General features: G+C 51.4%; 1 protein-coding gene across 4 annotated transcripts in view; it reads left to right on the forward strand.

Annotated features, from left to right (window-relative positions):
- LOC746936 (colony stimulating factor 2 receptor subunit alpha) overlaps positions 1-12,027 on the forward strand; it is a 67,457-nt gene extending 55,430 nt beyond the window's left edge. For all 4 annotated transcript variants that reach the window (XM_054677114.2, XM_054677115.2, XM_054677116.2 and 1 more), the window contains one exon: positions 9,071-12,027. In XM_054677114.2, the coding sequence (XP_054533089.1) occupies positions 9,071-9,148 (78 nt within the window). In that variant the 3' untranslated portion in view covers positions 9,149-12,027. The remainder of the gene's footprint in view (positions 1-9,070) is intronic.
- Positions 12,028-12,593: the final 566 nt, after the last annotated feature.

The following is a 12,593-nucleotide window of genomic DNA, read 5'->3' on the forward strand; positions in this document are numbered from 1 at the left end:
CACTTCCCTATATACCTTCAACTGATTAAATGAGTCCCGCCCGTCCCCTATATACCTTCCACTGATTAGATGAGGCCCGCCCTTCCCTGTATACCTTCCACTGATTAGCTGAGGACCGCCCTTCCCCTATATACCTTCCAGTGATTAGATGAGGCCCACCCTTCCCCCTTTAGACCTTCGACTGATTAGTTGAGGCCCGCCCTTCTCCTATATACCTTCCACTGATTAGGTGAGGCCCGCCCTTCCCCCTTTAGACCTTCGACTGATTAGCTGAGGCCTGCCCTTCTCCTATATACCTTCCACTGATTAGGTGAGGCCCGCCCTTCCCCCTTTAGACCTTCGACTGATTAGCTGAGGCCCACCCTTCCCCTATGTACCTTCCACTGATTAGATGAGGCCTGCCCTTCCCCCTTTAGACCTTCGACTGATTAGTTAAGGCCCGCCCTTCTCCTATATACCTTCCACTGATTAGATGAGGCCCGCCCTTCCCCCTTGAGACCTTTGACTGATTAGGTGAAGCGCACTCTTCCCCCTTTAAACCTTTGACTGATTAGATGAGGCCCACCCTTCCCCTACATACCTTCCACTGATTAGCTGAGGCCCACCCTTCCCTGTATACCTTCAACTGATTAAATGAGGCCCGCCCGTCCCCTATATACCTTCCACTGATTAGATGAGGCCCGCCCTTCCCCCTTTAGACCTTCGACCGATCAGTTGAGGCCCGCCCTTCCCCTATATACCTTCCACTGAGTAGATGAGGCCCACCCTTCCCCTACATACCTTCCACTGATTAGCTGAGGCCCATCCTTCCTTATATACCTTCGACTGATTAGATGAGGCCCATCCTTCCCCTATATACCTTCCACTGATTAGCTGAGGCCCACCCTTCCCTATATACCTTATACTGATTAAATGAGGCCCGCCCGTCCCCTATATACATTCCACTGATTAGATGAGGCCAACCCTTCCCCATTTAGACCTTCGACTGATTAGTTGAGGCCCGCCCTTCCCCTATATACCTTCCACTGATTTGATGAGGCCCGCCCTTCCCCTATATACCTTCCTCTGATTAGATGAGGCCCACCCTTCCCCTTTCGACCTTCGACTGATTAAATGAGTCCCGCCCTTCCCCTATATACCTTCCTCTGATTAGATGAGGCCCGCCCTTCCCCTTTAGACCTTCGACTGATTAATTGAGGCCCGCCCTTCCCCTGTATAACTTCCACTGATTAGATGAGGCCCACCCTTCCCCCTTTGGACCTTCGACTGATTAGTTGAGGCCCGCCCTTCCCCTATATACCTTTCACTGATTAGATGAGGCCCGCCCTTCCCTATATACCTTCCACTGATTAGATGAGGCCCGCCCTTCCCGTATGTACCTTCCACTGATTAGATGAGGCCCTCCCTTCCCCCTTGACACCGTTGACTGATTAGATGAAGCGCACTCTTCCCCCTTTAGACCTTCGACTGATTAGTTGAGGCCCACCCTTCCCCTATATACCTTCCACTGATTAGATGAGGCCCGCCCTTCCCCTATATACCTTCCACTGTTTAGATGGGGCCCGCCCTTCCCCTATATACCTTCCTCTGATTAGATGAGGCCCGCCCTTCCCCTTTAGACCTTCGACTGATTAATTGAGGCCCGCCCTTCCCCTGTATAACTTCCACTGATTAGATGAGGCCCACCCTTCCCCCTTTGGACCTTCGACTGATTAGTTGAGTCCCGCCCTTCCCCTATATACCTTCCACTGATTAGCTGAGGCCCGCCCTTCCCTATATACCTTCCACTGATTAGATGAGGCCCGCCCTTCCCGTATGTACCTTCCACTGATTAGATGAGGCCCTCCCTTCCCCCTTGACACCGTTGACTGATTAGATGAAGCGCACTCTTCCCCCTTTAGACCTTCGACTGATTAGATGAGGCCCACCCTTCCCCCTTTAGACCTTCGACTGATTAGTTGAGGCCCGCCCGTCACCTATATACCTTCCACTGATTAGATGAGGCCCGTCCTTCCCCTATATACCTTCCACTGGTTAGATGAAGTCCACCCTTCCCCCTTTAGACCTTCGATTGATTAGTTGAGTCCCGCCCTTCCCCTATATACCTTCAACTGGTTAGATGAGGCCCGCCCTTCCTCTATATACCTTCCATTGATTAGATGAGGCCGGCCCTTCCCTATATACCTTCCACTGATTAGATGAGGCCCGCCCTTCACGTATATACCTTCCACTGATTAGATGAGGCCCGCCCTTCCCCCTTGACACCTTTGACTGATTAGATGAAGCGCACTCTTCCCCCTTTAGACCTTCGACTGGTTAGATGAGGCCCACCCTTCCCCCTTTAGACCTTTGACTGATTAGTTGAGGCCCGCCCTTCACCTATATACCTTCCACTGTTTAGATGAGGCCCGCCCTTCCCCTATATACCTTCTACTGATTAGATGAGGCCCGCCCTTCCCTACATACCTTCCACTGTTTAGATGAGGCCCACCCTTCCCCTTTTAGACCTTCGACTGATTAGGTGAGGCCCACCCTTTCCCTATATACCTTCTACTGATTAGATGAGGCCTGCCCTTCCCTACATACCTTCCACTGATTAGATGAGCCCCACCCTTCCCCTATATACCTTCCACTGATTAGCTGTGGCCCATCCTTCCCTATATACCTTCGACTGATTAGATGAGGCCCACCCTTTCCCTATATACCTTCCACTGATTAGCTGAGGCCCACCCTTCCCTATATACCTTCCACTGATTAGATGAGGCCCGCCCTTCCCTATATACCTTCCACCGATTAGATGAGGCCCGCCCTTCCCCTATGTACCTTCCACTGTTTAGATGAGGCCCACCCTTCCCTATATACCTTCCACCGATTAGATGAGGCCCGCCCTTCCCCTATGTACCTTCCACTGTTTAGATGAGGCCCGCCCTTCCCCTGTATACCTTCCACTGATTAGATGAGGCCCGCCCTTCCGTATATACCTTCCACTGATTAGATGAGGCCCGCCCTTCCCCTATGTACCTTCCACTGATTAGATGAGGCCCGCCCTTCCCCCTTTAGACCTTCGAGTGATTAGTTGAGGCCTGCCCTTCCCCTATATACCTTCCACTGGTTAGATGAGGCCCGCCCTTCCCCCTTCAGACCTTCGACCGATCAGTTGAGGCCCGCCCTTCCCCTGTATACCTTCCACTGATTTGATGAGGCCCGCCCTTCCCCCTTTAGACCTTTGACTGATTAGATGAAGCGCACTCTTCCCCCTTTAGACCTTCGACTGATTAGATGAGGCCCACCCTTCCCCTATATACCTTCCACTGATTAGCTGAGGCCCACCCTTCCCTATATACCTTCCACTTATTAGATGAGGCCCACCCTTCCCCCTTTAGACCTTTGACTGATCAGATGAGGCCCACCCTTCCCCCTTTAGATCTTGGATGGATTCGATGAGACCCACCCTTCCCCTTTGGACCTTCAGCTGATTAGATGAAGCCCAGCCTTCCCCTTTAAGCCTTCAACTTATGAATTAGGTAAAGCCCACTCTTCCTCTTTAGACTTTCAACTGATTAGACGAGGCCCACTCTACCCATTTACACCTTCGACTGATTAGATGAAACCCGCCATTCCCCTTTAGACCTTCGACTGATTAGATAAGGCCCACCCATCCCCTTTAGACCTTCAGCTTATTAGATAAGGCCCACCCTTACCCTTTAGACCTTCAGCTTATTAGATAAGGCCCACCCTTACCCTTTAGACTTTCAACTGATTAAATGAGGCCCACTCTCCCCATTTAGACCTTTGACTGATTAGATGAAGCCCACCATTCTCCTTTATACCTTCGACTGATTAGATGAAGCCCACGCTTCTCCTTTGGACCTTCAACTGATTAGATGAGGCCCACCCTCCCCTTTATACCTTCGACTAATTAGATGAGGCCTACCTTTCTCCCTTTAGACCTTTGACTGATTAGATGAGGCCCGCCCTTCCCCTATATACCTTCCACTGATTAGATGAGGCCCGCCCTTCCCCCTTGAGACCTTTGACTGATTAGGTGAAGCGCACTCTTCCCCCTTTAAACCTTTGACTGATTAGATGAGGCCCACCCTTCCCCTACATACCTTCCACTGATTAGCTGAGGCCCACCCTTCCTTATATACCTTCGACTGATTAGATAAGGCCCATCCTTCCCTATATACCTTCATCTGATTAAATGAGGCCCGCCCGTCCCCTAGATACCTTCCACTGATTAGATGAGGCCCACCCTTCTCCCTTTAGAGCTTTGACTGATTAGTTGAGGCCCACCCTTCCCCTATATACCTTCCACTGATTAGTTGAGGCCCGCCCTTCCCCTATATACCTTCCACTGATTAGATGAGGCCCACCCTACCCCTATATACCTTCCACTGATTAGATGAGGCCCGCCCTTCCCCCATATACCTTCCACTGATTAGATGAGGCCCACCCTACCCCTATATACCTTCTACTGATTAGATGAGGCCCGCCCTTCCCTACATACCTTCCACTGATTAGCTGAGGCCCACCCTTCCCTATATACCTTCCACTGATTAGATGAGGCCCACCCTTCCCCCTTTAGACCTTCGACTGATTAGTTGAGGCCCGCCCTTCTCCTATATACCTTCCACTGATTAGATGAGGCCCACCCTTCCCCTATGTACGTTCCACTGATTAGATGAGGCCCGCCCTTCCCCCTTTAGACCTTCGACTGATTAGTTGAGGCCCGCACTTCCCCTATATACCTTCCACTGATTAGATGAGGCCCGCCCTTCCCCCTTTAGACCTTTGACTGATTAGTTGAGGCCCGCACTTCCCCTATATACCTTCCACTGATTAGATGAGGCCCGCCCTTCCCCCATATACCTTCCACTGATTAGATGAGGCCCACCCTACCCCTATATACCTTCTACTGATTAGATGAGGCCCGCCCTTCCCTACATACCTTCCACTGATTAGCTGAGGCCCACCCTTCCCTATATACCTTCCACTGATTAGATGAGGCCCACCCTTCCCCCTTTAGACCTTCGACTGATTAGTTGAGGCCCGCCCTTCTCCTATATACCTTCCACTGATTAGATGAGGCCTGCCCTTCCCCTATGTACGTTCCACTGATTAGATGAGGCCCGCCCTTCCCCCTTTAGAACTTCGACTGATTAGTTGAGGCCCGCACTTCCCCTATATACCTTCCACTGATTAGATGAGGCCCGCCCTTCCCCCTTTAGACCTTTGACTGATTAGTTGAGGCCCGCACTTCCCCTATATACCTTCCACTGATTAGATGAGGCCCGCCCTTCCCCCATATACCTTCCACTGATTAGATGAGGCCCACCCTACCCCTATATACCTTCTACTGATTAGATGAGGCCCGCCCTTCCCTACATACCTTCCACTGATTAGCTGAGGCCCACCCTTCCCTATATACCTTCCACTGATTAGATGAGGCCCACCCTTCCCCCTTTAGACCTTCGACTGATTAGTTGAGGCCCGCCCTTCTCCTATATACCTTCCACTGATTAGATGAGGCCTGCCCTTCCCCTATGTACGTTCCACTGATTAGATGAGGCCCGCCCTTCCCCCTTTAGAACTTCGACTGATTAGTTGAGGCCCGCACTTCCCCTATATACCTTCCACTGATTAGATGAGGCCCGCCCTTCCCCTATATACCTTCCACTGATTAGATGAGGCCCACCCTTCCCCCTTTAGACCTTCGACTGATTAGTTGAGTCCCGCCCTTCCCCTATGTACCTTCCACTGATTAGATGAGGCCCACCCTTCCCCCTTTAGACCTTTGACTGATCATATGAGGCCCACCCTTCCCCCTTTAGATCTTGGATGGATTCGATGAGACCCACCCTTCCCCTTTGGACCTTCAGCTGATTAGATGAAGCCCAGCCTTCCCCTTTAGGCCTTCAACTCATGAATTAGATAAAGCCCACTCTTCCTCTTTAGACTTTCAACTGATTAGACGAGGCCCACTCTACCCATTTACACCTTCGACTGATTAGATGAGGCCCGTCCTTCCCCCCTTTAGATCTTCAACTGATTAGATGAGGCCCACCCATCCCCCTTCAGGCCTTCGACTGATTAGATGAAGCCCACCCTTCCCCCCTTCCCCTTTAGACCTTCAGCTTATTAATTACAGAAAGCCCACCACCTTTAGACCTTCAAATGATTAGATGAGGCCCACCCTTCTTCAGACCTTCAACTGATTAGATGAGGCCCACCCCCTTTAGACCTTTGACTGATTAGATAAGGCCCACCCACATTCTCCAGTCCAATTTCTTTTCCTGGAAATCAGCTGATTGTGGACTTGACATCTACAAAGCCCCTTCGTACCAGCCTCTGAGTCATGGTTTGATTCAATAACTGGGTTCTGTAGCCTAGTCACGGGGACACGTCAGTGGTGCCGGGTATCAGAGACGAAGGCCAAGAGATGAAAGAGAAACAGAGACTGAACCCAAAAGAGGCAGACACACAGGAAGATGGAGATAGAGACCCAGAGATGGGGGTGGAAGAAGGTGAGAGGGGGAAGAAAGAGAGACAGAGAGGGAGACAGAGAAAAGAGGCAGAGAGACCAAGAGAGAGGCTGCACAGCAAGACCCCAGAGAGGGTGACTAAGGGTGAGAGACTTGCGTGACCCACATCCCAAGAGCCCGTGGGTGGCCCTCTCCCACTCAACTCTCTCCAGCTCAGGGGCTGTGTCTTCCTCCCATGGGGAACTCCAGTTCGAGCCCAGGGTTGCCCCCACCGCCCTCTTCCCTGCCACATAGGTAACATCCTCCTGGTTGCCACTTGCACACCCCCATCCTAGACCCGGCCATCTGTCATTCCGTTACCTTCCACCCCAACGCCAGCCTCCTCCCCGGCCCCCGCTTTCCAGTGACCCCCAGGGGTCCCCCACATCGAGGTGCCAGGATGACGGCTTCAGGCTTCAACCTTCCCTTCTCTGAGCTCCGTCAGCTCCAGGGGCGTAGCACCTGCTGTACCCTGCCCTGGTTTCATGCTCACAAGCTCTTCCAAAGACCACCCTGTTCATCGTCAACTATGAGGTCCCATGGGTGGATCTGTCTCAGATCTTTACCCCAGGAAAAACCCCTGGCCAGGTGCAGTGGCTCACGCCTGTCATCCCAGCTCTTTGGGAGGCCAAGGCGAGTGGATCACCTCGATGTCAGGAGTTTGAGACCAGCCTGGCCAACATGGTAAAACCCCATCTCGACTGAAAGTACAAAATTTAGCTGGTGGCGGCTAAAGGGGGAAGGGTGGGCCTCAACTAATCAGTCGAAGGTATATAGGGGGAAGGGTGGGCCTCGTCTAGTCAGTCAAAGGTCTAAAGGGGGAAGGGTGGGCCTCATCTAATCAGTTGAAGGTCTATAGGGGGAAGGGTGGGCCTCGTCTCATCAGTTGAAGGTATATAGGGTAGGGTGGGCCTCATCTAATCAGTTAAAAGTCTAAAGGGGGAAGGGTGGGCCTTGTCTAATGAGTCGAAGGTATATGGGGGAAGGGTGGGCCTCATCTAGTCAGTTAAAGGTCTAAAGGGGAAGGGTGGGCCTCATCTAATCAGTTGAAGGTATATAGGGAAGGGTGGGACTCATCTAATCAGTCGAAGGTCTAAAGGGGGAAGGGGGGCCTCGTCTAATCAGTTGAAGGTACGTAGGATAGGGTGGGCCTCATCTAATCACGTGAAGGTATATAGGGTAGGCCGGGCCTCATCTAATCAGTTGAAGGTAGATAGGGAAGGGTGGGCCTCGTCTAATCAGTTGAAGGTATATAGGATAGGGTGGGCCTCATCTAATCACTCGAAGGTATATAGGGTAGGCTGGGCCTCATCTAATCAGTTGAAGGTATATAGGGAAGGGTGGGCCTCGTCTAACCAGTCGAAGGTCTAAAGGGGGAAGGGGGGCCTCGTCTAATCAGTTGAAGGTATATAGGATAGGGTGGGCCTCATCTAATCACATGAAGGTATATAGGGTAGGGTGGGCCTCATCTAATCAGTTAAAAGTCTAAAGGGGAAGGGGGGCTTCGTCTAATCAGTTGAAGGAATATAGGGAAGGGTGGGCCTCATCTAATCAGCTGAAGGTCTAAAGCGGGTAGGGGGGCCTCGTCTAATCAGTTGAAGGTATATAGGGAAGGGTGGGCCTCATCTAATCAGTCGAAGGTCCAAAGGAGAAGGGTCGGCCTCATCTAATCTGTTGAAGGTCTAAAGGGGGAAGGGGGGCCTCGTCTAATCAGTTGAAGGTATATAGGGAAGGGTGGGCCTCACCTAATCAGTTGAAGGTCTAAAGGAATGGGAGCCTCGTCTAATCAGTTGATGGTATATAGGGAAGGGTGGGCCTCGTCTAATCAGTCGAAAGTCTAAAGGGGGGAGGGTGGGCCTCGTCTAATCAGTCGAAGGTCTAAAGGGGGGAGGGTGGGCCTCGTCTAATCAGTGGAAAGTCTAAAGGGGGAAGGGTGGGCCTCGTCTAATCAGTCGAAGGTCTAAAGGGGGGAGGGTGGGCCTCGTCTAATCAGTCGAAGGTCTAAAGGGGGAAGGGTGGGCCTCGTCTCATCAGTTGAAGGTCTAAAGGGGGAGGGGTGGGCCTCGTCTAATCAGTTGAAGGTCTAAAGGGGAGGGTGGGCCTCTTCTAATCAGTTGAAGGTGTATCGGGAAGGGTGGGCCTCATCTGATTAGCTGAAGGTCTAAAGGAGAAGGGTGGGCCTCGTCTAATCAGTTGAAGGTATATAGGGAAGGGTGGGCCTCATCTGATCAGTCGAAGGTCTAAAGGGGGAAGGGGGGCCTCGTCTAATCAGCTGAAGGTCTAAAGGAGAAGGGTGGGCCTCATCTGATCAGTCAAATTTGTGGTGGCGGTCACCTGTAATCCCAGCTACTCAGGAGGCTGAGGCAGGAGAATCGCTTGAACCCGGGAGGCCGAGGTTGCAGTGAGCTGAGATGACACCACTGCACTCCAGCCTGGGCAATAGAATGAGACTCCGTCTCGAGGGAGAAAAAGAAAATAAACACAGCCCACTGAGTCCCAGGCTGAGCTCGTGAAGATCTGACAGCCTGAACCCTCCTTTTTCTCAGATCATCTGGGAGGAATTCACCCCAGAGGAAGGTAAAGGCTACCGCGAAGAGGTCTTGACCGTGAAGGAAATTACCTGAGACCCAGAGGGTGTAGGAATGGCATGGACATCTCCGCCTCTGCGACAGTGAGGAACTGTTTTCTTGATGATGCTGTGAACCTTTATATCATTTTCTATGTTTTTATTTAAAAACATGACATTTGGGGCTGGGCGCGGTGGCTCACGCCTGTAATCCCAGCACTTTGGGAGGCCAAGGCAGGCAGATCACCTGAGGTCAGGAGTTCAAGACCAGCCTGCCCAACATGGTGAAACCCCATCTGGACTAAAAATGCAGAAATTTACCCAGGCGCGGCGGCGGACGCCCATCATCCCAGCTACTTGGGAGGCTGAGGCGGGAGAATTGCTTGAACCCGTGAGGCGGAGGTTGTAGTGAGCCGAGATCGCGCCATTGCACACCAACCTGGGTGACAGAGCAAGATTGCATCTCAAAACAAACAATAATAATAAATCATAAAAACCTGATGTTTGGCTGGGCGCCGTGGCTCATGCCTGTAATCCTAACACTTTGGAGGATTGCTGGAGACAGGGGTTTAAGACCAGTCTGGGCAACATAGCAAGACCCTGTCTCTACAAAAAAGGCAAAAATTAGCTGGGCGTGGTGGCTTGTGCCTGTAGTGCCAGCTATCCGGGAGGCTGAGGTGTGAGGATCACTTGAGTTCAAGCTGACAGTAAGCTATGATTGCACCGCTGCACTCCAGCCTGGGTGACAAACTAAGACCCCATCTCTCTGTCTCAAAAAAAGTGATATTTCGCAAAGATGCTTAGACTCCAAGAAGCTTTTGCATCTCCTTCCAACCCAACCACTGAGGTACTGTGTAGCCTCCTCCTTGAATAACTGACCTGGTGAGCTGAGATTGCGCCATTGCAATCCAGCCTGGGCTACAAAAGCAAAACTCCATCTCATTAAAAAAAAAAAAAAAAAAATTGATGGCCGGGCGCGGTGGCTCACACCAGTAATCCCAGCACTTTGGGAGGCTGAGGCGGGCGGATCACGAGGTCAGGAGATCGAGACCAGCCTGGCTAACATAGTGAAACCCCATCTCTACTAAAAATACAAAAAATTAGCCAGACGTGGTAGCGGGCGCCTGTAGTCCCAGCTACTCGGGAGGCTGAGGCAGGAGAATGGCGTGAACCCAGGAGGAGGAGGTTGCAGTGAGCCGAGATCACAACACCGCACTCCAGCCTGGGCGACAGAGCGAGACTCCGTCTCAAAAAAAAAAAATTATTATTGTACACTGCCAGGCCTCCCTGGGTTATAAATCCAGTTTTTAGTAGGTCCGGTTCCTTCTGCAGGACAAAGTGATGATATAGTTTGGTTGTTTGTCCTTTGCAAATCTCAGTTTGAAATTTGGTTCTCTGGGTCGGAGGTGGGACCTGGCAGGAGGTGTTTGAATCAAGAGGGGGCGGACTCCTTATAGATGGCTTGGTGCCTTTCTTGTAGTAATGAGTGAGTTCTTTCTCTATTTGTTCCTGAAAGAGCTGGTTATGAAAAAGAGGCTGGTGCCCGGGCATGGTGGCTCACACCTGTAATCCTCGCACTTTGGGAGGCCGAGGCGGGTGGATTGCCTGAGCTCATGAGTTCGAGACCAGCCTGGGCAACATGGTGAAACCCCGTTTCTACTAAAATACAAAAAATTAGCCGGGTGTGGTGGCAGGTGCACCTGTAGTCCCAGCTACTCAGGAGGCTGAGGCAGCAGAATTGCTTGAACCCGGGAGGCGGAGGCTGCAGTGAGCCAAGATCACGCCATTGCACTCCAGCCTGGGCAACAGAGTTAGATTCTGTCTCCAAAAAAAAAGGTAAAAAGAAAAAGAGGCTGGTACCTCCTTCCCTGCCTCTTGCCACCTCTCCCAACATGTAACACCAGCTCCCCTTCCTCTCCCACCAGGAGTGGAAGTTGTTGAGGTTCTCAGCAGCAGATGCTGAAGGCACAATTCCTGTACAGTCTGTGGAATCATCAGCCAAATAAACCTGTTTTTTTTTTTTTTTAAGTTGGAATCTTGCTTTGTCGCCAGGCTGGAGTGCAGTGGCACAATCTCTGCTCACTGCAACCTCCATCTCCCCAGTTCAAGCAATTCCCCTGCCTCGGCCTCCCAAGTGGCTGGGAGTACAGGCGCCCGCCACCATTCCCGGCTACTTTTTTTTGTTTTGTTTTGTATTTTAGTAGAGACAGGGTTTCACCCTGTTGGTCAGGCTGGTCTCGAACTCCTGACCTCGTGATCCGCCCCCCTTGGCCTCTCCACGTGCTGGGATGACAGGCCTGAGCCACCGCGTCCAGCCAAATAAACCTCTCTTTAAAATACATCACCCAGCCTGGGGAATCCCTTTGTAGCAATGCAAAACAGACTAAGACGAGATGGAAATTCATTTCCCTCCATTTCCCACATCTAGAAAAGGCTGACTTTCTTCATTGGTGGTTGCTGTCACTCAGGCCTGCTGTTGCCTCCTCATATCTCACTGGACTGTGACTCTCCTGCCTCCCTCTTATAAGGACAATTATTATTATTATTATTATTATAAATTATTAATATTATTTGAGATGGAGTCTCGCTCTGTCATTCAGGCTGGAGTGCAGTGGCACGATCTCAGCTCACTACAACCTCCACCTCCCGGGTTCGGGCAATTCTCATGCCTCAGCCTCTCGAGTAGCTGGGATGACAGGCACCTGCCACCACACCTGGCTAATTTTTGTATTTTTAGTAGAGATGCGGTTTCACCGTGTTGACCTGACCACAGGTGACCCACCTGCCTCAACCTCTCAAAGTGCTGGGATTACAGGTGTGAACCACCGCACCTGTTCCTTATAAGGACAATTGTAATTACATGTCAGGCCCATGTGGACACTCCAGAATCATCTCTCCATGGCAATATCCCTGGAATAAAAGTCCTCCTTCCATAGAGAGCATTCTGTAATGTGTCGACAGCATGCTTATCCAGGTAAGAACATGCTGGGGGCCATTATTCTGTCTCCCACGTGGAATTAGGACGTGGACATCTTTGGGACCATTATTCTGTCTCCCACATGGAATTAGGACGTGGACATCTTTGGGGCCATTATTCTGTCTCCCACATGGAATTAGGACGTGGACATCTTTGGGGCCATTATTCTGTCTCCCACATGGAATTAGGACGTGGACATCTTTGGGGCCATTATTCTGTCTCCCACATGGGATTAGGACGTGGCCATATTTACGGGACATTATTTTGCCTCCCACGATCAGTGAGTAATTCAATCGCCACAGATACTGAAACATCAACTGAGATGGTGGCTGACAGGTGATCTAGGGCCTACAGGGGACTTCAGGGCTTGGAGCCAAGAGAGAGCCGAGCTTGGGATGGATCTGACGGTGAGGTGCCAGCTGTTTCCTCCCTCTTGGGTGTTCCACGTCCCTCCTGCAAACCCCAGCCAGCCCCTTGCTTCCGAGTTTCAGGGGAGATTTGACGATGGAGCAGAGGCAGTCTTCCA

Source organism: Pan troglodytes, chromosome X, assembly GCF_028858775.2.
Source record: "Pan troglodytes isolate AG18354 chromosome X, NHGRI_mPanTro3-v2.0_pri, whole genome shotgun sequence".
In the NCBI taxonomy this organism is placed as follows: domain Eukaryota; kingdom Metazoa; phylum Chordata; class Mammalia; order Primates; family Hominidae; genus Pan; species Pan troglodytes.